Genomic DNA, 25,015 nt, shown 5'->3' on the forward strand with positions numbered 1-25,015 from the left:
GGGGTTTATATCCTGGTCCTGGAAGTTTTGTGTTCTTGCTTATAAAGCAAAAAAGCTGAAACGTTTTAATTATGCAAACCAATCAAATTGATTCACCTAGTCTTTGAAATATATACCAATCAACGCTTGAGATTTAAACCTTGATTGTAATTTAAGGTTGAAAACAAGAACTGGAGCACAGTACATGAGTTGCTGTTGCCGCTATCCATGATATAACTACGAGATTCTGATTGACTGAGTCAGCATGCCAATCAATTACGAACAGCGCATGGAATTGAGGGAAAATTGGCTTGCCTTAGCAAATTTCACTTTCAATATTACTGTATGTGTGATATAACAAAATATCAAAATCAGATAAACTTACTATCTTCGTCTGTCCTTTTCTCCAAGACTGAGCTCTTTTGACTGACCCCTTTGCTGTTGAAAGCTTGCATAGCAAACTCATACGAGGTGAACTCCTTTAAGGATGATATCACGTACGAAGTGGTTTCTTTTCCATCAACCTTTCTATTTGCCAATGTTGGATTACATTTTATGTTGTACAAAACGTAATAACCCAAGATTTCTCCTCTGGCTTGCTCTCTCGTCAGCACCTAAATAATGACCATTGATAACAATATACCACTCAAAGTTACCAACAACCAAGACTAGTAACATGAGTTGTTAAAACATGGCATTGAAACGGAAAATGCTGAATGGTTTCCTGAATGGTCCGAATTTTGCAATACGGACCACTAAGATGGACTGACCGCTCACGAATTAATTTCGCCTTTAAAAGTGTTTCTTTTTAATATTACAACAAAGAAATCAGTTTGGTGTTAGGTATATATTTTTTTTTAATATTTGGTGGACAATTTAAGTTAAACTTTCACGAAGGCAACCTGAAAAACGAAACTACACTGTAAATCCTTAACTTTGGTCCACACGTTTTCCGTGAATAGATAGTGGAACACATTAGTTTATCATAAACGATCCATTAAAATAATTACTTTAGAAAACTACTGCACATTGTGTCGCTGCATTAGCGAATATTGGTTTCGTTTAAGTTTATGGAGCTCGCCTGCCTATGTCTTTCAGGATGACTAATCTAGGACCGTTGTTTATCCCGGTAATTTCAGATCGCATGAACTTGTGCAGATGCCTTCAACGCGCCAGCGCAACAAAATGTGTTTTGAACAGTAGGCATTAGCAAACCAGGTTAATCCCACACTTCAAGAATTCATCAGTTTTGAACAGGCAGGTACTATAATTCTAAACCTTTCCGATTTCATGTAAAATACCTTCCCGTTAGTGTGCAGTCTGTCATGGTTGTAACATAAAGGTGATTCCTCAGAAATAAAAACTGGCGAACGTTTGTTTTTGTTTCAAAAAACTTTCTCTGAACGTTCCCTACCAAGCACTGTTTCAAAAAAATACAATAAAAAAGATAGGTCACCATGCTCGCAAAAGCGATATGATGGGCCAATCTTACCCCATTTATGCCTAATCATGAGCGTTATTTCATCGGTTTACGTTCCATTTTCGGTAGCGGAAAATATTTCATGAAAAACTTAATAAGTAGAAAGTCTCGACCATTTGGAACAATGTAATATACAATTTCTGGAACATTCACACTGTTTTAAACGAAATCGACTCTAAACGTTCTGAAGACGTTGTTTTCAAGGTCATAATTTGCATCCTCATGTAACGGTTTTGTGCACGCTTTTAGCTGTATATATTTTCCTTCCGAACGATTTTTTTGAAAAACGTTTCTCTTGGAGATGATAAATTACACGTCGCAATTACGTAATAAAGAATATAAGAAGAAACGAGGATTTATTTCGCTGTCGGGCTTAGCTTAAGGAAATCTCTCGAGGTTGTGTACTGTATGTGCACGCGCTAATGTACACGTGCTCGTGACGCGAAAATCGTGCGAAGTAGGGATGCCCAATTCAATTCTGAGGAATCACCTTGATGAATGTAATCAACAATAAAAAAGCTTTCAACGATATGAGCGGTTTCGTCTTTTCAACTTTGACGTTAGTTCGGGCAATCTTGCTGAAGCCGTAAATAACTGTGGCTCCTTTCAAATACAGCTCAGCATTTCGCATTTTCATTAGACAATGAAATTATTTGAGAAATTCTAATAAGGATTGTGATTGGCTTATTTGAGCGTGCTTCCTCAGAGAACAGATGCAGGCCACTTTTCTTCGTTTGGAAAATAAAGTTTGGTTGAAAAGATTAGCTGAATGTATGGGAAAATTAATGGATTCTTTATCATAAAACAAATAAAGAAGCCTTGACTTTGCCCTGTTCTGTTGTAAAGCACGGAAGAAGCGGTGAAACACGATAGAGGAAGGGGAAGCACTCGATTATTTCTCGTGTTTTCCCTGCACTTCTTTCGCGCTCTACTGCTTCCTGATGGCTTTACAAGCTAGAACAGAGCACAGTGGAGGTTTCTTTATTTGTTAAATACGGTAATAATAAAAAGAAATGAAAAGCATTGAGAAAAAACATGGCAACACGAACAGTGATTTTTTTGTAATAAACACATACACCAATAGCAGACTTAAATATTGCATGATGGATCTCATGCTGAGGTTTCTTTGGGTTCTGTGCAGGGTTCATATCAATTCAGGTCAATTGTTTCAAGCAATCATTGTCAATCACATCAGGAGTTCGGAAAGTACTTTCAATGTCTGGGATTTTTGTTTGAACTGTTCAGTAATAAGACTGAGATTGCAAGATGCCATGTGAAACACTGATGTACATGTAATGTGATTCGCTGTCCACGAGGGAACATTTAGTGTATTGGCCTGGGCTGTAGAGCGCTAATTCATTACTCACGTAACAAAATATTGCCGACATTCTCTATGCTCCTCAACTTGAAAGAAGCCTTTATTCTTTCAAACAACTAAATATTTGGGTCAACCTGATTTATTTTTGTCCTAATTGAGGATCTACTGTCTTCAGTGAGATTCCACACAAACAGTTTTCTCCATAGCTACCCATCAAATGGCATTGATCAAGTCGGAATTAAACACTGCAAAGTTAACTTAATTATGGGAAGCTACACAGGCACACAAGATAAATCATATCCTACAAAGAGGAATCCCGATTTCTCGGACCCTTAGTTTTTCGAACCTCCCGATGACTCGAACCGAAAGTCGTTTCCCCTCTTCAGTCAAAAGCTGTAATTTTACCCCCGATTTCTTGAACTCTCCGATTTTTCGAACCAATTTTCGTTTCCCTTAAAGGTTCCAAAACTCGGGATTCCACTGCATATCCTATATTAATGGTGTTCTTCTGTAATGCCATCATTAATTGACCATTTTAGTCTTTTTTTTTTGTTCAAGATGGCTGGATGTTGACTTCATCCTTTTTTGTGTGACTATGAACCTCAACTGTATTTCAGTAGGGTAACATGCAAAAAGGCTAACTTGAGACCCAGTCACCTTACTTAGACCTCATGCTTAGTCCAATACGTGTATCATTACAATACCTGCCAAGAGACATTAACGGCAGTGGAATTGACAACAGTCACATCAAAGATTGGAGCAGTACTTGGAACTGTAAAAAGGAATTACACCATGCCTTTAGTAATCAGTAACAAAAGTTTGAACTGATTCACCTCATCATTAAAATATCAGCACCTGAGTAATTTAAGGATGATACAAATGTTACGTAAACATTGAAACAACTACATTGTTTGCATACAGCACCTTCTTCATCTGTGGTAGCATTCACCACAGAGCTCTCATCACTAATGCCAATCTTGTTTCTTGCAAACACTTTAAAGTAATATAATGTCCAAGGTGAGAGGTTTCCAAGAGAAGCACTTGTACTGACCACCACACAGGAACTATCTGATAGGGACCCTTGACAGAGAGCATCTACAAACTGTTCATTATCTCTACTTATCTTCACTGTGTAGTTCTGAATTACACTGTTCCCATCAAAATCAGCAATCCAGGAAATATTCACCACTCGTGAGCTCTTTGAGTCAACTGACACATTCAATGGTGGGTTTGGTCCCACTGTAGAGTTAATAAGATATACACTTCTCAACAACCATTCAAATGTACAATTCAAGCTCATTAGCAATTACCCAAAAGGTAGAAATAGGTACAAGTGGTACAAGGTACAAGTGAAAAGAAAAATGTTCTGAAATTTCTACTGGCAATTAGTCTCGGCAAACAAATAAAACCAGTTTTTTTTTTTTTTCACTTTTACTGATGATATCACGGTCTCGTTATTAATGACGTTTGTACTTCATCAGATACAAAATCAGTTGTTATTCAGGGCGTGTTTTGCTTTGAGAAACCATGAACTAAGAGTCCTAGAAGAAACAAAAACCCTCACAATTTTATTTGAATTGGTAATCTTTGTATTGAGGAATGGTCTCTCGTGATTCACTATTTTCCGCACTATAATTTCTTGCAATCACAGTTCCATCTTTTTCCCACTGCATTTCGAACACCGGTGGCAAAGCAGTGTACTGGCATGTCAGCAGGCACTGTCTTCGTTCAACGACTGTTATTACACACTAATTATTGTCTCTTCTGGCACAACTGCAATTATTGCAGTTAATCAAACATCCAGTAAAATGAAGTTGAATTGCAAATGAATAAGAATGAGCAACCATGGAATATTTAGAGAGCAAATTGGAATTTAGAAGTGTTGGTTTTTGTGAAAGGGCGCGAAAAACGAAAAGCTCTAACAAACCCTTCTGAACATAGTCAGTGACAGAGCATATAAATTTAATTGGAATTCAACCTACTTCCGACTCTCGTGGCCTGAAATAAATTAAAATGGCTAAGCAGAATAGTTATAAAGTTCCTCTACGAAATGGAGTGTTCCAGGTACAAGTAGTTGTTGGTATTGCCATGAGTAGCAGATTGTAGATGACATCATTTCACGAAAAACCACGAGTGATATCTGTTTCAGAACATCTAGTAGAGGCGATTTCAAATGTCAGACATATTAAACATAGCGTTTGGTCCCAGAGCCGCCCGTTTGCCTGTTCCATTTGGAAGAGATTTTCTCCAACTAAGGCTTTCAATTATCGAAGAGGCTTTCTTGAATGTACCATCGGAATGTTTGAATGAAGCTACATGCGACATTGGAATATAAAAGTAAAAACTAATAAATAAATAAACAATGTATTAGATGATGGAACGATTAGAGTTGAAGATGGAGCCGTAATCCTAATCAGCGGAAGGCCGCAGCTTGAGGCAGGACTTAACATTTGCAGCGTCGCTGATTCGTGCTAGACACCCAGTGGCTCTCCACATAACGTTATTGAATGACACTCTCTCGAGGATTTTTGTCCGATTTACTTTGAGTTTAGATATCGTTCGTGAATCAACATTCATTAGCATGAATTTCATTTCACTTTGCGCTTAGGCCAGTTTGTCACTTTGTACATGTATATCGTAGTCGACGCATGTCTAGCATAGAAATACCCAGGAGATAACCAATTAAATATAGAAACAGGCTACAGAATCCAGGCTCATTGCAAAGAAGCTAAAGAGTTTCATTGGTTTTGTGAAGCTTTTATGAAGCTCAAGCTATTGACGTCGCCGTCCTATATGAAAATGTTGAAAATACACTTCCCAAGCATTTTGTCTTTGGCAATACGACGAGACAGGTTCCCGCGTCCAGTGCCACTCCCGTCGTGGCCTTCCCGTCCTCGTATATCAAGGTCCCTAATGTTGCGTATACTGATGTAGAAAACATATATTTCGACCAGTCAAATTTTAAAACAATACTTTGCAATAAAACCAAAACTCCGTAACTGCTTTTGCACCACTGTAGTTAGTTATACTGTCCAGTAACCACATGTCCTCTTCGGGGACTTCTGTTCCTTTTTATACACTATACTGGCGGACCCGGAAGCTCACCGACACCAATAAAGCTTTCATCAAAAGTTACGAGGCAATATATAATCCGTCAGAAATACCGTCGTTCACACAAGTACATAATCGATGTAAATTTGACAATATCAAAACGCCTTACAATGATGTAGCGCATTCGTCGTGAAACTGCATAAAACAACTAACCTGCCTGAGCGAGAGGTACAAGGAAGAAGAATGGAAAAAATGCTTTGAAATCCATCCTAGGAACTGGATGGGCAGCCTTCTTCCCTTTAGCGTGCATTTAGTTCTTAATTCTGTCGATCACATGATTCTAACAATTATCTTCCGCTCATTAATAACCGTCTGACAGATTTGTATGCAAATGTTTTTCACATTTCCACAATAATAATGTTAGCTCACGTATTAAGTCAAGGACGTGTTTAGTAAGGGTAAATGTTAGACATGCCTCAATACCTGGAACGTCTTAAAATTGCTCAACACCACAGTTTGAAAGTGTTATTTAATTTCGACGAATGTGATTATTTCTGACGGGTAAAAAAATTAGAAGACGTCGTACTTCTTTTTTTTCTGTGACGACTTTACCACACAGGCACTCTCCAGTCAGCGGGTAACAGTTAAATACAATAATAAACGAATAAACTCTTCTGCCGTTTACAAGAATTAAGAAATCCATCGACCAAACGTGAGCTGTTTTCAATAAAAATATCAAGTGTCAGCGTTGTTATGGTTTGTAAATTGTTCCGCTTCCACGTGGCATTGTATTTCAATTTCGTTTGAAAATTTAGGTCAAAACAAACAAACGTCAAAGAATGCAACTGCAGAAAAAAAGACCAATGCCCGCTGGACGGAAAATGCCTCACAAAAATGTAGTTTGCCAAGCCACAACCACAACACAAGCATCATCAGAATCATACGTGGGCCTCGCCACAAATTTTAAAGAGCGCTACAGGAATCACACAGCATCCTTTCGACACCAAAACAAGAGAAACGAAACTGAGCTATCTAAACACATTTGGACACTCAAAGACAACAAAAAACCTTTCATCATCAAGTGGAGAATCATCAAGCAGTGCAGACCTTATAGCAACATTAGTAACAAATGTAATTTATGTCTTTTTGAGAAATTTGTGATCATCTGTAAGAAGATACTGTAGTTGTAGTCAGGCATAGTAATAAAATCTTAAAAGTTGTTGTCACTGACTTAAAAATCTTAAAATAGACGTTTCGGCTAAAATACTATAACCTTTAGTGATGAAATGAATGTTAATGGCGTCTAAATGTAAATGAGATGTTTATAAGAATGTGAGGAGCTCGCTAGGGATTATTTTAGCATTTTGTAAATGTCTGGAATATGCGCGTGGTCATAAATTGAGTTCGGTTCGCGAATGGAATGCCACGCTTCCAAGAACAATCTACACGACCACAAGGGACAGCGGTCTATGACCTTGACATTATTAAAATCAAATTCTTGGTTGTTTTTCATACAGTGTTGCGCCAAAAGAGATAATAAAAATAATCAGAAATAATCAAAATAATCAGAAATAACCAAAATAATCAGCTTCAAAGCCACAGAGGCTTTGTTACTTTGCCATATTTTCAAGGAATCTCTGAAAAAATTGCAAGAACTTTGGGACAATTCGACGTAAATGTTGCTCATAAACCCGTCAAAACGGTTGGTTCGATCCTGAGGAAACCGAAGGACAAATTTGATCAAGACCTGTCAACTGGTGTCATATATAAAATCAATTGTAAAAGCTGTGAAAAACTTTACATCGGTCAAACATCCAGAGCACTGAGATCCAGAATAAAAGAACATAAAAGAGCCGTCCTCACATGTGACAAGAACTCTCTTTTGGCGCAACACTGTATGAAAAACAACCACGCATTTGATTTTAATAATGTCAAGGTCATAGACCGCTGTCCCTTGTGGTCGCGTAGATTGTTCTTGGAAGCGTGGCATTCCATTCGCGAACCGAACTCAATTAATGACCACGCGCATATTCCAGACATTTACAAAATGCTAAAATAATCCCTAGCGAGCTCCTCACATTCTTATAAACATCTCATTTACATTTAGACGCCATTAACATTCATTTCATCACTGAAGAAGGTTATAGTATTTTAGTCGAAACGTCTATTTTAAGATTTTTAAGTCAGTGACAACAACTTTTAAGATTTTATCTGTAAGAAGAGTTTGTGTACTTTAAACAAGCGAAACGAACTAGCAAGTGCGTGCCCCCACAGAAACAGATACCTACTCAAGAAATTTGTGACCAAGTAACGCAATCTTTAAGTAACACGTAATTTCAGATTTTAAATCCCATAGCAACTGCTTTTTATTGCCAGTTTTTCAATGCCATATAGCATCTGTTTTTCCATATCATAGCAACTGTTTTTATATCTCATAGCAGCCTAAAGTTAGCTTTTAATTGCCAGTTCGTGAAATTCAACGGTCATTCGTTGATATTGCCTGATGAGTGTGGTCATTCTTTGACCATACGAAACAGCGTTGTCGCAATAAAACGAGGAATTGAAGTCTTGCTACCACTGTTCATCATATAGGAGGATTTTTAACGTTTTGTTTTTTAACTTGTAAATATTGTTCCAATCTGAAGAAGGCCGAAGGCCGAAACGTCACATTAAAAGCCGGAACAGTTAGAAGTTTGCTTCATGACGCCTCATCTTACACTTAACTATATATATATATATATATATATATATATATATATATATATATATATATATATATATATATATATATATATATATATGTATATTAATATTTGAATTTATTTCGATAATTGCTTAAAATCATGCATTAGTTTAGTCAGGCGGTCACAGATGAAGGTGGTAACAGCTGTACTGCGCTACCGCCGTTTAGACTGTCTTGACTTTGGCTGGAACTTGGTCAAGCTTTTAAACAATTCGAGCTATAACCACCAAATTTTATGACTTCGTTATCGTGTGTGTTGTCAGTTTAAATTTTCCCATGACAGCATGTTTGTTATATTAAGACCCATGAAAGATGGCAAATGTTTACAATTAATTATGTATTGCGTCATTGTTGTTGACAATAATAAACGAGTTAGTAGGCATAAGATTTTTATCAAAGACGCAACTAAAGTTGTCTGACTGAACGTTAAAATGTGATGGAAATAAAATTGACCAAATGACAGTGCGGAATCATCTTGTGTCATTTCATTCCAGGAATTTATTAAAACTGTAATATCGGTTCTCGTCATCTACCAAGCCCGTGTGTAATCTGTCATAAGCCAAATTGGAATCCCGTCGAGTCATCCGCTTTTGGCCGTCCCCCACTCACGAGTAGTCCCTCTTTCGCTTAGTCCGTCGTGCGTGACGCGAAAAAAAACCGCGAGAAAAAAATGGCCGCGCGAAATCCTGGAGGCGAGAAGAACGGCTGCGCGAGATCCTGGGGGCGAGAAGAACGCCAAAGGAGGGACTACCGCCTAAGCCCAAGAGTTTGAATTATGCGTTGCTCTCACAACGCAAAAATATGATTGGCTAATGCCGGAGCGTTGACAACCAGATGTCAACGGGTCGTCAACACTCGAAATGCTTCAATAATTACGATGGGTGACGTTTTACAGGACTGTTTATCTCGATTTCCGAACATAGATTCCTTGAAACCGGAGCAAATCGGGGCTTTGGAATCGCTTCTCGCAGGCGATGATGTCCTCGCGATTCTGCCAACAGGCTTCGGATAGAGCTTGATATATCAAGTGTTTTGTTTGGCAAAGCAATCCTCAAACTCGAATGCGAGCGTTCTTGTGATTTCGCCGCTCAACAGCATAGTCGAGGAACAAGTCGGGGAGCTGACAAAGCTTGGCCTTCCTGCCGTTAATTTGAAGGAGAACGATCCAAAATGCATGGCAGATATTTCCCAACGAAAGTGCCGCTTCATTTTTGTTCTGCCAAGCGATGCCTGTCAAAAGAATTCCAAGATTTGTTGAAATCTGAGCACGAAGGACCCGAAATCGAAATGGTATTTGTCGATGAATCTCACACGGTCGAATCATGGTAAGATTTAAAAAATAGATATACTTACATTTATAACGATTGAGCTTATATATTCTCGGTGATGTATTGAGAGCGTGTGTTGGTCGATGTATTTGTGCAATTTTTAGTAAAGTTCATGTACTCGCTTCTTGTTTACCTCTTTTATGATTTTTTCTTTGTCTGTCAGGGGGACCGATCAAACGAAGAGAAACAAACGGATGCCTGCCTTCCGAAAAGATTATGGTAATTTGGCAACACTTAGATCACTTTGCAAACAAGGTAAGGCTCATGATCCTGTTTAACTGTTTTAGTTCCTTTACGTGAACGACTTCCCAACTATGCAGGATATGACATTTATGCATTGCCTGTGGAGCCATTGAAATACATTGAGGTCACACTTCTCACACACAGTAGAAAGGTTTTAATTTCCTGCACTTATCAAAACTTTTTTTTTATTTTAACAGGAACACCAATACTGGCCTTGACAGGAACAGCTGGCAAAAAGTTGGCAGGCGAAATAAAGAAGCTGCTATGCATGAGTGTAAACACGAAAGAAATACTGGTGAGTCCTGACAGGAAAAACATAATGTACCATGTGGAGCTGGTGAAAAAAGCAGAAGAACTGGACAAGTTGATGTGGCTGGTAGACCTTGCAAAGAAACAGGGACCTTCTACCCCAAAAACTATCATATTCTGCAACACATACAATAAAATTGCAGCTGTGTTTGTTTACCTACTTCGCATGCTCCAGGATCATGTGTTTGTGCCAGGCCAGCCCAAGACACCAGCCAACAGAATAATTGGAATATTTCACTCAATGACGTTAAAGAAGTACAAAGAAAGAGTAATGGATTCATTTAAAGTTAATTCTGGAAATGTCCGGATTGTGCTTGCTTCTTCAGCATTAGGCACGGGGGTGAACTTTCCTGATGTTCGCTACGTGATCCACCTGGGCCCAGCTCGGAGCATAATTGATCGTGTTCAACAATCTGGTCGTGCTGGCCGTGATGGGAAGCAGGCTTATAATGTTGTTATAACATCTGGCCAAAAACTAGCACAATACGGGACTGCCGTTAAGAATTTTGCAAGAACAAAGGACTGCTTAAGGAAAGCTTTTATGCAGCACTTGATGTACCGGTTGAGAGTGTATCCCCATTGCACAATTGCTGCTCAAACTGCAAAACCTTATGCAGATGCGATGATGAAGATTGCAGTTGTGAGGACACTCCATTTGCAAAATGTGCAAAGGAAAGTCAGCCAAGGGAAACACGGGTAATTTCCAAAGAAGATGAATCAGTATTGGAGGAGGCATTGAAGGAGTTTCAATCATTTTTGAACAATGGTACAACAACACTGTTAGGATCAACCCATGCCTTTACGGATGAACTTATCAAGGAGATAGTTAGCAATGCTGCCAGTATTTTTAATTTGGATGATATTATTTCAACACTCCCAGTTTTCTCTACTGCACATGCTCATTTTGTTCTAGACATTTTCCAAGATATATTTGGAGACATTGTTTACACTGAAGCTGATGACAATGTTATTAATTTCCACAGTGGATAGTTTATTGTTTGACTCAGAATCCAATGTAGATGACAACAGCCATTATTTAGAGAAATATTTTGACAGTTCAGACAGTGGCAGTGAAAATCCAGAATTTTGTCATTTTTAATGGAGTGAAGAAAGTGTGTATTTCCAACTATCTGTAATTCATGCATAATCAGTTATTACATACTTTTGTACCATATATTTGTTATTTTCTATCATGCTTTCTCACGGTATCCAAAACCATTCGAGGTATAAAATCAATGATTCTAAGTACACTGTGAACGGCAATCCTGGACGGCCAGAATGTTTTTAAGCTAAATATAACATATTTTTCGGTATTACGCACGAGTTGTACATTATTTGAAGCAGAAGTTGATTCATTTTTGTTACAGACTTTAAACACAGACTGTTCACAACTATCCTCTTGGGGGACGTTGTATTTCTAAGCTAAATATAACAATTTGTTGTTACTATATTACATCTATAGTTACACATAACTAGTTGTAAATTATTTGATGCAAAATTGATTCACTTATGCTAACAAACTGTGAACCGAGATTGTGCACAGCCATCCTGTTGGGCCCCATGTATTTAAGCTAACTAAAACAATTTTTTGTTAATTGTACCTGTGTACTGTAAAACCCACTTAACCCCCCCCCCCCCCCCCAGGATATAGGCCCACCTAACTGTAAACCAGAAAATACATCGGTTTTAAGCCCCCCTGGATACAAGCCCCAACTCCATTAGCTTTACTTGTTTTGAATTTTTTTATTATGATTTAAAGCTTATCTACCAGTATGAAAAACTAAGGGCCCCCCCCCCCCCCCCACACCACCTTTATAAGCCCATCTAAAAGCCCTTACAAAGCTGTATAAGCCCAGGGCTTTTAAGCGGCAGTTTACGCTACCTAGAAACAACCACTTATAAATAATTGGATCCAAAAATTAATCACTTTTGTTAACAGACAGTTTTGTTACCATGTTGTCGGTGCACCATGTATTTATGGCAAATATAACAATTTTTCGTAATAACAAACAACAAGCTGTAAATTATTGGTACCTGTTCATCTCTCATGTAGGAGACCATAAGAGAATAAAAAATTAATGCTCATAAATTTTAGCCCATTTATCTCGCCTGGTTCGTATCCATTGGTACAAGTCCCTATAGTCCATACCACGCACAAGGTTAGCACTAATTTTTGGAAAGGAGGGATAGCCCTCTCTCCCTGGAGTGTAAATAAAAACATCTTGAGTTAACAGGTCAGCCTCGACTTGCTGAACAGCTTCTGTTGGATCAGTTTGTGATCGATTGGCGACTTCTTTGGACTCCTTGCAGTCCACATCAACACTAAACAAAATCTGATTCCGGTTGCCCTGGCTACTCTTTGGGCTGACTCCTCTTTGAAGTTGGACCCTAAGAGATCAGTGTAGGACTTAACAGATTTGTTTTCGTGTTCAAGGAACAAATCCATAGAAATGTTTTTGCCAGGTTTGCCATGGTTATTGCAAAATCTGTTTGCAATTAAGCTTTCTGCTCTTTCTGCTGGTAAGACTGACTTTACCTTGGTCAAGAACAGGAGGGTAGTATAAGCATACTTTGTATGGCCATGGTATTTGTACAGCAGAACCGCAATTTTGTACAAATTGACGAGACGCTTTCCATCCCCCTCGCGGATGGAATCATTGAGGTCAGCTAGAAGGAGGCCAAAGCGCATCTTTGCTTTGTGGTAATTGAATTTATAATCCTCCTTGCTTTCCTTCTCTTTTGGATTTGTGGCATCATTTGCATTACTACTAGTGGTAACTAACTCACTTCCATGCTGCTTTTGGTGATGCCTGAATTAAAAAGATAGAAAATAAACAAGGAAATTATAATTAATTGGTACCTTTACTATTGCGAAAACAACATTTTATCTCGTTCCATTTTACTCCTCGGAAGGGTTTGGGGACTGCTCTCGTCGCGCTCGTTTGCTGAAGCACGTTTAATAAGTTAAGCAAACACTGCGAGCAAACAACTTTCTGGCGTAAATAAGGCCACTAGCGTGACGTTTATTTTTCTCAAATAACCTATCTTAAAATAACAAGCATTTGATGATATCTTCAGCAAAGGTGGGTGTTACGAGTATTGCTGTAGAGCAAGGTTGTTTCCAGACAGAACTCAGGATCGCCGGTAAGAGCAACAAACTAATTTATTTCCGTAAGGTAACTTCGCGAATTTACAGCACTAAGCTTCTTCAAATTTGAATCAATCTCTCTTACAGCAGAACCTCTCGCTCTAATATACATGAGGCTTAAAGTTCTAGAAACTTCTATTTGGAACTAAATTAAGTAGTTTGACACAATTTCTAATCTGAGTAATTACATAAGGATCAGAATGTTCTGGAATGTTCTTATACAAATCGGTCACGGCTGAATGACATCCGGTTCTAGATTGTTCTAGAAATTGACTTAGACAATTTTTCGTAACATAACCCCCTCTTTGAGAAGAAATTTACAAAATTTCTGCATAACAACCAAAAATTGTCTATGTGGATAGGCAGTATACACTTATTCCAGCAATGAGCTTACTCCAGCACTCGACTTAGTTAATCAGCTCCCACGTTGTCTGATCCCTTATTAGCTTCCACTTTCATATTGTAACTCTGTAAGAACATAGCCCACCACATCAACCGGTTGTTAGTGAACTTTGCACTGTTCATATACTTGAGAGGCTCGTGATCGGTCTGTAGTACAAAGCGCACACCATACAGATGCATATGGAATCTCTTGATACCCCACACGACTACTAGGCACTCTTTCTCTATCGTAGAATAATTAAGCTCTGCATCACTCAACTTCTTACTTACGTAACAGATAGAAAACAATTTGCCTCCATGCTCTTGTATCAGAACTGCACCGATCCCGTAGTTTGAAGCATCCGTTCTTAGAACAAAGGTCTTTTCAGGATCTGGTAGTCGCAAGATTGGATCACTAGTGGGAAGGATCTTGATGGTTCGATAGGCTTTCTCCTGGGCGTCACCCCACTCCACTTTACTTGGTTGACCCTTTCGTGTAAGGTCAGAAAGGGGAGCTGCAACAGCAGCGAAGTTTGGGATGAAATCTCGGTAATATCCTGCCAGTCCCATAAAGGAACCAACCTGCTTCTTGGTTGTTGGTCTCGAAGCTTTTCTGATTTTGGCGACATTATCCTCATGGAGACCAATCAAACCCTGCTGCAATTGATAGCTGAGCAAATCAATGCTGTCAACACCAAAGATACACTTGCTCGGTCTAATCGTCATGCCAGCTTGAGCTAAGGGCCTAAACAGCTTTCGGAGGATCTTAAGGTGATCCTCCCATGTACGGGTGTGGACCAGGATATCATCCCAGTCAAACTCGACATTCTTCATGCCTTTGAGCAATTTCTTCATTCCACGCTTCAGTGTAGCTGCAGAATTCACCATGCCGAAAGGCATCTTCAGAAACTCATAGGAACCATCTGGGGTAACAAAGGCCGTCTTAGGAATATCTACTTCTGGTATTGTAACTCGCCAGTATCCTTTGCTAAGATCGATCTTCGAAAAGAACTTGTCTCCATTCAACTTCTGAAACAAGTCAATAGCTGCTGGCATGGGTTCGGGATCGAAGACGGTTAGCTTGTTGAGCTTTTGTGATAAATAATGATAACCAGATAACGTAATGTTTACTATAGGATCTTGATTAAGTTTAATTTTGGTTTCAGTGAGACCTATCAAGGAAAATGTAAAGGCTAATTCAGATAACAGATTTACAAGATTGTCAAAATTGGCAGAAAGGCTCCTAATATTACAATTTAGTGCTGAGAAGGAATTTTTCCCATTAAAGCATTCAATAATGTCATTGTCATTGTCATTATTAAAAGTTTCAGAAGTATAATAGTTAAAGTTTAGCTCACATGGCATATGTAGATCTATATCAGATCTGGTTAAATAAGGTATATTTGATTTTGATGAGCTTATATCCAGGCGAGGTAATAGACTATATTCTTGGGTCCTACTTTGTAAATTACTATTCATAAAGTAAACTTAATATATAAGCTATACTTAGCTGGGAGATGACTTGAGTTACGATGAAGAATGCGATGAAAAGTAAGCTCATCCCTTGATCTTTACAAGGTCATTCATGCCCATTATTGGGAGGACAGGGCTGGTATCATTTCTACGAAAGAATATTTTCCCTGAAGAAGTCCAAATATACTTGAACTGTTTGTCCTTCCTCACTTGGTAAGCTTCCTTGAAGAGCTCCTTATTTTTCTGGGTGAGACTCTCTGCGATGAAGATTCTCTGGGCAATTGGGTAACCAAGATCCTTAGTTGAAAGATCGTTTAACTTCCTTCGGGCTTTATAAAACTTATCCTTGGTTATCCTTCGCACAAACTTGACAATAATTGGTGGGCATTTGTTACCCTTCCCTTTGTAAGACTCGCTGTTCCTGAGTCTGTGACTTATGGAGATATCTCGATCTTCGATATCAACATCCATCAGGTTAGCGACTTTAAGAAGTATTTTATTTGTATCCTCCTTTGACTGGCTACTTGGAAGTGGTATACCACGAATTTCCACACATTCCCTTCGAACATACTGCTCTAGATCATTATGGGCCGCAGATAAATCTTGCAGTTTCTTAGTGGTCGCTTGAAGTTCCATTTTAAGGGCCTGGTTCACATTAGTAAGTTCCTTCCTCTCTTCATCAAAGGTAGAGAATTTCTTAAGCATATGCTCGTATTTCTCGTTGATGAGGGACATGGACAGATTAACATCTTCAATTTTCTGATTCAGTGGTGCTAATTTTTTGTCAAGGATGGCTTCCAAAGCCTCCGCTGTAATTACTGACATGATTAAGGCGACTAGAACAACATATAACATAAAAAAATACTGAAGATACAACAGTTTTGGCAGAGCTCACAAAATTGCCGCCATCTTGTACACCAACCGCTGACCAATCAACCGCTGACCACTTAAAAGTTTTTGGCATAATTTCTCCATAGAAATATAGGAATCCTGAAAATACCCTCTTTCTTTTTAAAATTTGATGTAAACTTTCATACTAGTCATCCATTTGTTTTATTTAAAAATCCAGACAAGAAAATTAACTCTCTCCAATTATCTCAGGCATAAGATGATGATGATGATGATGATGACAATACATCTGATAATAACATGAAGGGGGAATGACAGATTTTTTACCTTGTATAAATTGACCTTGGCATGCCAGTCTGCATGAGTGGGATCCAACCCCCCTAGTCTATCAAACTGATCATCATCATCTTGAAACACCCACTGAACATTCCTAGCCCTTTCCTCAGTTAACTGGTCACCATCCAAAAAGATTGGTTGAAGAATCATCTTGCTATCACCTTGGGTCAGTTGTGGCACATACTTTTCTTGGACAGACATCAAGTACTGTGCCATCTCACCAGAAATATTTGTATTGTAGAATTCCAAACCAAGGAAACACTTCAAATATATTGAGAATAAACAACTAAATTAACATAATTATGTATTCCACAACCAATAACTACTTCTTTAATCTACTGAATACCTGTGAACTGAGACACCAGTTGCAACTGCTGTAGGCTACCTACTACATCAATTATTTTTCAATTGTTTAAGTCATGGGTTGCTTCATTTTTACCTTTAAACTTTGCTGAATGAATTTTTACAATGTATAAAATTTATAAAGTTATCAATCATTTTTGTTGTGAAGTGTAAGGTTGATAAACTGGACAAGGTAATGGATTAAGTTGGTAAAATACTGGGTAAATAAAATGGTAAGGTTCTGAAAAAAAAAAACCATTCTTGTCCTATTTTACAAATAATTCTTACCACATCAGACTTTCTGGCCATTTCGTGGCTATATTGGTGAGGAGTATGGTGAATGACTACATCCCTGAACATTGTAAAAGCTGGCACAAACTTTACAACCATTCGTGTAACCAAGACAAGAAAATCACTCTCCACAGCAAGGTTACTTTCTACATTTGGTAGTAATTCCGAAAGCTCTAGATCTGCAATCTTGCACTGGCCTTTTGTAGGGAAGACAGATGGGCCTGAGCTGGGGTCTAGTATAATCCTATCGCGAATAGCCAGGTGATGTGTCCAATGAATTGACTGATTCCGGAACTTACTGGTCTGGATTCTAGCTGAGAGACTGAAGTCAAGATTGTCAGCAACAATTCTGTAAATGAAATAAAACAAAATAAATAAATCACTTAATTTAAGAGTCGAAGTGGTTTAGCACTGCTGTAGACACTGACAAAAGCAAACAAATATTGTAAATTAAACGGAAACTTGACAAAAATCCCAACTGGCAGGAGGCAGACCAGTTGGCTATTTACTTCAGCAAGTGGAGAAGCCTAAGCCGTGTATTGCACTGTGATAAAAAACGACGAGCATTTGAGAGCACGAGGGAAATGTAGAAAACACGAACCGCAGGCAAGTGTTTTCTGCATTTCTCAAGTGTTCTCGAATGTCCAGAGTGTTTTATCACAGTGTAATACACGGCTTAGGCGTCTTCACTTGCTTTATGATATAGGCAAAAAAAAAATAGAATAAAACGCGCTTTGTCTATGCTTTATACTCTGATAAAACATGAGTTTTTTGACCAATCAGAGTGTGCGCAGATGAGATAAGATAGGATAAGATAAAACAATTTTATTTCATGTCAAATTACACAGAGGGTGGTCTCCCAGTCCCCGGAGCCAGAGGCTCATGATAAAGGGTCCTATCTATATCATAAAAGAAATTATAATAGAGTATAGAGTAAGAATTGCTCTCTGAAAAGAACAAGGAAGGGGGTGACTAGGTTTTTCGGATCGACGGATTTGGCCTTAATAAGCGCACGGATTGTGGATTTTTGCGGGGAATAGACATTCAAAGAAAAGCCGCAGAAAACTCAAGTCATCAGTTTTACCTGTAAGACACTGGCTCTTCCTTGAGCAGCTTACACTTAGCCTCTTTAAGATCTACTTTGCTGATGTTTCTTGTGTCACAACCAGCCAGCAGATCCATAAGTTTCTCGAATGCCTGAGAAGAATAATAAATCTTGCTCTCCAGAGATGACTTAGAGACATCTATAATATCATCCAGTAATTGCTGGCCAAGAATTTCCTCAATCAGCGACAACGTGCCATTCCTCTCTTCAATCGCCTTTTTCCATAGCAATACTTTAGAATCATGATTTCTTCCCACCTCGGCTTGATCACGAGCAACCTGCCCGTGTGAGATGCAAATTCCAAGCCGATTTAGACGCGTGAAATCGGCCGCTTTTTCCCCACTGAGGACAAGAACGGTGGAAACTCGCTTTGCATGAGCAGACATTCGTGGATTTCGCAGGCGTGTAATTGCAGAAGTCGCTAATGCCAGGGAATTTATGCTCTCGTCGAATTTCTCATCAGACGGATCGACGCATGCGGCCCCTGTAATGCACGTGTACCACAAAGGGCAAAAGACCTTTATTTCGTGCACCAATTTGCGATTAGAGAAGCATGCAAGTTCTGACGGAGTACTGAATTTTAGCATGCTCTCGCTACGAGTGTACTCGGTCATTTCACGAGCCAAGTGTTTGGCGAGCGACGACAAGAGTTCCTTCTTAAGTTCTTCGTGCACAAACGTCGCGTTCACAACTGGCTTCCAATTTCGGTTGCAGATATTTTTTACGATGTCAGCCGTTGCGGCATCTGGTGTTGAACGAAAGGAGTACGTGTTATCACCAGTTGGAATAACAACTTTCACTGCCGGTTTCTCGACTGCCTGCGCGGACATGAGTTCAGAAATTTCTTGCCGGGTCGCATTTGCAAACCTATGAGAAATGGAATCGTCTGGCCGTTGATGCTTTCCTTGACTCTACTTCAAGTTTTGAAATTCCATCCTCCTTCGGTGAGTCGGTCCTGCCAATTTTTCCAGAATTCGCTGAATGAGGCCGCGAACCGGACCTTCGCTAAAACATTCCGCTGCAATAGGCGAACAAGTCATGGCAATGGCATGGGATGCTCTTGCGAGACAAGAAATCCACTCTTAAGATACCTCATAAGTTCTGAAGCGTTCCGAATTTTAGTGGCACATTTGGCGCACACTCTGTTAGATTCAGCCACATTTTTCTCACAAGAAAAACCAAGTTCTGTGACCAGATCAGCCAGACGACATTTTTCTACTCCCGCTCGTTTGGACAGCTCAAATAAATTCTCCGTCGAAACTCTACGTTTAAAATCGCCGTAAAAACTTTTAAAGTTGCATCTACAAACGCGGCAAAAATCGTTACACGATTGTTCTTTCGTTGGTCTTCCTTTCGCAGCTTTTTTGGGGGTTTTGCGATCGCTTGAGAAAGACATCCTTCACGACATGTTTTGGCACCGCTACTTGACATTTGAGCGATTATTTTCCTAGGCATCTCTCGGGGTTGTCGACGACAGCCGATAATGACAGGACGTCAAGATAAGGAATTCGATTGCATACGCTTAATTAGATTGGAAATTTCACACCAAAAAATCAGTTAACCGTGAAAGGGCAAACTCTTGGGCTTAGGCGGTAGTCCCTCCTTTCGCGTTCTTCTCGCCCCCAGGATCTCGCGCAGCCGTTCTTCTCGCCCCCAGGATTTCGCGCGGCCATTTTTTTCTCGCGTTTTTTTTTTTCGCGTCACGCACGACGGACTAAGCGAAAGAGGGACTACTCGTAGTCTACCCACTCATTAAATTACAGCATCTTGAAAGCAAAAATTTACTTTAATAAATGTACTGATTTATGAAGAGTATTTGACAATGTCACTACAAGGTACTTGATTTAACTCAACAACGTTTAAGCAATAGAAAACATTTTCTGCCCATACACCAAGTTATAGAAACACGAGTGGAAGTTGGGGAGGGAGAAATGCTGCGGGAACACGAGCCGTGGCCAGAAGTTCTCACAGCTTCATAGAGATTGTTTTCCATATCTTTTAAAACGCACCTCCATAATTCCGTCTACAGCTAGATTTGTGTTTCCATCAGGCCAATGCAGTACGGCTTTTAGGGTGCGGTTTCCTACGGGGAGTTTTCTTCATTAAATTATACTGATAGTAACAACCCTGTACTTTGTAAGCACATGTACCTGTTAAACTCACACTAGATGATCTGTTCCAGCCTTCAGTGCTGTTTGCCTCGCACCAGTACTTCCCTTGGTCGTTCAGGCGAATAGAGTCAAAAGCTAGTATGGAGTGACCTTTAAATTCCTTCACAGAAAAGCTTGGCACGCGATGACCATCCTTGAACCACGTGATGACTGGGCGGGGGATACCTGACGCGTGACAGCTGAGATTCGCTGTACTTCCCGCGGAAAAGTTTCTCTGACTTGGAAGATCGACATTGAAATATGGTGGTAATGGGTCTGCATTTAAAATACTTTCCACTGTTAATGACACTTAATTAAGATCTAATCTCGTATAAATCATCAGGACAAAACATTCAAAATGCAATTACCCAAATTTAATGACTCCAAATTAAGCAAGACGTTTTAACCTGGGGCTTTTAATTAGGGAACTTAAGCATCGACGATGAGAGGAAGACGACGACGATGACGACTAGAAGTCAGTTCATAACACTTGCAAGGAACTGAGCATGTTCGTCTCTGTCAGTTCGTCGTCGCGCAGTCATCGCGACGTACTTTATAGTGATTTGCTGTTTAGCTGAAAACGGAAGTAGTTTTACCCGTTTAATCAGCACACTAATGGCTAATACTTTGCTAATCGTTGAATTATAAGAACGCCATTATAACAACAACAGATCACGGGGTAGTGTCACGACTTACCTTTAAATTTCAATGTGAGTTTATCCTTCGTGCATCTCATGCTATTCTCTGACACGCATTCATATTTACCCGAATCGCTCTTACTGGCATTTTGAATGAAAAGCTTGCATACCAGTGATTCTCCGCTGCCATCGCAATCCTTTATATAGTCATCGTAGTTCTCGTTGTAATAGTATTGGATCGTATAAGGTTGAGCAGCCTGATGACTTCCCCCCTTTGAAGAGTTACTGGTGCAAATGATTGTTATGTCGTAGCCAATTGGGAGGACGTCCTCACCCGGAAATTCCAAAATGTTCAGCGACATGGAAGGAGCTTTAGGATCTGGTAGAGATTTTATTCTCTATTAATCAAATTTTCGCTTTACAGCCTTGAAATAAATAGCACTTTCTTAAACTCGATACAAACTGCATAAGGGTCAGTTTCTAAAGTAAGGAGTCGTTAAATCCTGTATTTCGCAACGTTTGCTTATTGAAGCCTTTTTGTGCCTTTTTACTAACCTAAGGTAAAGTCTGCATACGAGCCAAGTGACCCATTAGGTCGGAGCTTATCCCGGTGTCTGTAGCATAAAGCGACTACGAATATTCTAATCTCCCCTCGATGAGATGCTAGTCCATCCCAGGGTTATCCCCAGCCGTTAGCCAATAGTACACCTGGGTGGAGAGAGGCACTGTGAGAGAAAAGTGTCTTGCCCAAGAACAGAGCACGATGTCCCCGGCTAGGGCTCGAACTCGGACCGCTCGATCCGGAGTCTGGAGTCGAGCGTACTAACTATGAGGCCACCACCATGAGACCTAACTGGCTTAGAAATACACTGGCAAAGAAACCAAACTACATTGTTACTCTGTTTTTAGTTTTTTTCCTTAGAATAAATCATTTTCTTAATTAGCCCTTCTTCCATGAAGTCAGTTTCGAATTTTACTCCCCAACACTAGCACTGGATTGATGCTGGTATCTCTTTCCCACAGTTCGTTACACAGAATTAAGCAAACAAAGTCAGACTACTTTTCAGTCGACACGACTTGCGGGAAGGAATTTCAGGGGATGTGCCGTAATTTTAAAACGGATAAAAACACTTTGTTATGATGGCATGACCAGGACTGTTTTCACACTTTAAAAACGCCTTCCCTTCATTGCAAGAGCTTCCTTCCCAAATGAATGGCATTTAATTTTGTAAAAGGAATAACAATAAAAACAAAACGCGTAACAAAACATCAAAAAAGGTAATTATATATGGAAGAATACCATACCCTTGTTTTGCTTAAGGGGTGGGGAGGATTGGAGAGAAACACAATTTCATAAGTGAATTTAAACGATTTTACTATTTTTGTGCTCAATGTTTTAACAAAGAGTAGAAGAGCAAGAAAAGGTAGTCCCTAATTCAAGATGAGTATTTTCTAGTTCTGTATCACTCACATTTATGTAGATATTCAACAGCGACACAGCCAATTTCTGCATCAACGACGATTACATATAAAGCCATAACCAACAGCATGACGATTCTTCGTTTCTTCTCTTTTTCCCCTGAAAAAACAAAAAACAAAAAAAACAATCAACATTATGTTACTGACTAACTAAACACGGTCAACTGATTGGGTACTGAATCTCTAAACTTTCTACCACAATTTGCTTGAAAGGTATTTTGTTTTAATAAATTAGCATATGGTAACTGAAGAGACTTACCCCAAGTTTTGAATGTTTTCATGCGATAAGTCAATTTTAAGATAAACTCTGGTACTTCCCATTGAGAAACTTCCGTCTCTAGTACTACCCAGAAATCCAAAAACATCACAACACCATATTATCAAAATTTCCGCTCTATTACCTGTCAAGAGATCGCTTACGGGAGGATAAGAACAAAAGAAAATTCGAAACTTTTAGCTCTAAAAGTGGTTGCGGTCGCTTACGAGCAAACGTTACAGCAGGAATTGTTTTTTTATTATTATTATTATTATTTGAAAACCATACCTGTAAAAATTGTTGATCTGTGAAATGTCATGCCGGGAAGAAGATGCTCTTGTCTTTGTGAAAATGCACGATTCACAGTTAATGCTTTATGCCGATTATTCCCAAGTTTCAACTTCCTGTATTAAGTTATCTTAATAATTTAAACAGCTGCTGAGCATACACATTGGAAACATTTCTAAGACAAAAATATAAAAAAAATATATATAGATTAGCTCCTTTGAAGCGCTCATCATTATAAAATCTCTCTATAAAAAAAGAGAAAAAATGCTTTGCGCGAAGATTATCGGCGACTGGGAGTTATGACGTCTTTCTATCAATGCTGACAATTTAACGAGAACAATTTAATTAAATATTATGATTAGAAAGTTGATCTGGAAATACGGCTCTTATTTTAAAAGCTTTTATTTTTCATTAAATTTTATGTTAAAATGCTTCGACATTTTATTTGACACTCTAGGACGTTGGAAAGATGTACTTAGATGCTTCCCTCCCAACAGTTTCTTGCACGGGTACACAACGGGACTATATGACGTTTGATTAAATAGCGTGGTACTCATTACGCCAGACTCGGACAAAATAAATTTGTACTTTAAAATAATAAGTCTCATGCTTTACACGATGAAACGACAGTCGACAGTTACGGAAGCTTGCTTTGCAATAATCATCTATTCCAAAATTTTCAAACATGATGATAATAAGTTTATAGAACAACCGTCAGCAATAATGTTTCTCAACATGAAGCAAAGATTGTCGGTCGCCGTCCAAACTTAAGATTTTTCTAAAAAAAAATTGAAATTTAAGAGAAGAAAATAGTACTTGCTTACCTTTTTTAATCGCGTCAAATCTTAAAGCTCTCAGTCAAAGACATTAACAGTATTCCTTTCCACCTGCCAGAAAATGAAACCACTGGCATCTGTCTTAGCCTGATATTTAACTGCGTTCTTGTCTTTGCCTTTGCCTTTGTTCTTTAATTGCTGATTTTAGAGCAAAATTCCTATTTCGGTGGTGATTTCAACACGTTTGGGTCTTCTAAGGATAAAACTTTCAACTTTCAACTGATGCTAAAAAGGGTTATTTCGACGGAAAAGAGGCACCGTACTTTGTCACACTGCTCAATAAACCACCTGTCTGATGGTGCCATAGCAACGGTGTATTTTATCATATAGCTGGTAATTAAACCTCAGAGATGGCATTTTAATTTTTTCTATGGTTTTCAATTTTTAAAAGAAAATAATAATAAAAAAAAATTACTGATAGATAAATATAAAAGACACAATCCTCTACGGCTGATATTATAAGTTACCTGTATGACGTGCTTGATCCTCGGGGCTTGCCTTCATTTATACATCTTAAGCCATTTCGTTGTCAGCCCTGATACCAAGTTCACTTACCTTACATATCTTTATTTCTATTGTTGTCATTTATTTGTTTATCTATTCACGTTGTGAGCAATGCAGGATTAAAGTGTTAAAGCCCAGACACTGCCTGCCTAAAGGTAGAATGAAAGAAAAACTTAATATTCCAAATGTTTCCCGGAAAGACATTAAACTGCCAACTGGGAATTGAAGGTACCAATATCTGCATGCAACCTGATATGAAGTAATATGTCTGTTCGAGACACCTGCAGAGGTTTCTGAAGGCTGACTTCAAGCCTAGATACCTGCAAAACTGACATTTAGAAATTATCAGGAGACCACTGAGGTAATCAACATTTCGGAAAATTTAACTGTTTCTCTGTCCATAACTTTCTCTCTTTCTTAATTTAAAATGTCCTTTATAATGAAAAACATGTAGATTATATTAATTACTAAAAGAGAAGAAAAAGAAA

The 25,015-nt window shown here is 38.8% G+C and overlaps 3 protein-coding genes and 1 pseudogene across 4 annotated transcripts in view; 1 reads left to right on the forward strand and 3 right to left on the reverse strand.

Annotated features, from left to right (window-relative positions):
• LOC110066095 (neogenin-like) overlaps positions 1-22,788 on the reverse strand; it is a 31,164-nt gene extending 8,376 nt beyond the window's left edge. Inside the window, exons 1-6 of the mRNA XM_089287565.1 lie at positions 22,636-22,788; positions 21,223-21,543; positions 20,527-20,802; positions 3,702-4,016; positions 3,482-3,549; positions 365-593 (exon numbers count right to left, since the gene is read on the reverse strand). Coding sequence (XP_089143691.1) covers positions 365-593; positions 3,482-3,549; positions 3,702-4,016; positions 20,527-20,802; positions 21,223-21,543; positions 22,636-22,714 — 1,288 coding nt within the window. The 5' untranslated portion in view covers positions 22,715-22,788. The remainder of the gene's footprint in view (positions 1-364; positions 594-3,481; positions 3,550-3,701; positions 4,017-20,526; positions 20,803-21,222; positions 21,544-22,635) is intronic.
• Positions 1-25,015, reverse strand: part of LOC110046813 (usherin-like) — a 260,713-nt pseudogene that overhangs the window by 138,866 nt on the left and 96,832 nt on the right. The gene's annotated exons all lie outside the window — the stretch shown is intronic.
• On the forward strand, positions 10,040-11,162 carry LOC149114199 (uncharacterized). The gene is made up of 2 exons (XM_089287644.1): positions 10,040-10,154; positions 10,340-11,162. Exons 1-2 carry the CDS (start codon positions 10,040-10,042, stop codon positions 11,149-11,151), a joined length of 927 nt encoding a protein of 308 aa, XP_089143770.1. The 3' UTR covers positions 11,152-11,162.
• On the reverse strand, positions 14,987-16,379 carry LOC149114200 (uncharacterized). Its single transcript, XM_089287624.1, has one exon. It carries the CDS (start codon positions 16,306-16,308, stop codon positions 15,538-15,540), a length of 771 nt encoding a protein of 256 aa, XP_089143750.1. The 5' UTR covers positions 16,309-16,379; the 3' UTR covers positions 14,987-15,537.

Source organism: Orbicella faveolata, unplaced genomic scaffold, assembly GCF_042242905.1.
Source record: "Orbicella faveolata isolate gen_17 unplaced genomic scaffold, um_ofav_v1 contig_14, whole genome shotgun sequence".
NCBI classification, from domain to species: domain Eukaryota; kingdom Metazoa; phylum Cnidaria; class Anthozoa; order Scleractinia; family Merulinidae; genus Orbicella; species Orbicella faveolata.

Excerpts from the sequence above, each read along its gene's own strand:
- LOC149114199 (XM_089287644.1), top strand. The coding sequence starts at position 10,040 with ATGATTTTTTCTTTGTCTGTCAGGGGGACCGATCAAACGAAGAGAAAC. Across the intron at positions 10,155-10,339 it reads TAGATCACTTTGCAAACAAG|GAACACCAATACTGGCCTTG; the intron begins GTAAGGCTCATG and ends TTATTTTAACAG.
- LOC149114200 (XM_089287624.1), bottom strand. The coding sequence starts at position 16,308 with ATGTTATATGTTGTTCTAGTCGCCTTAATCATGTCAGTAATTACAGCG.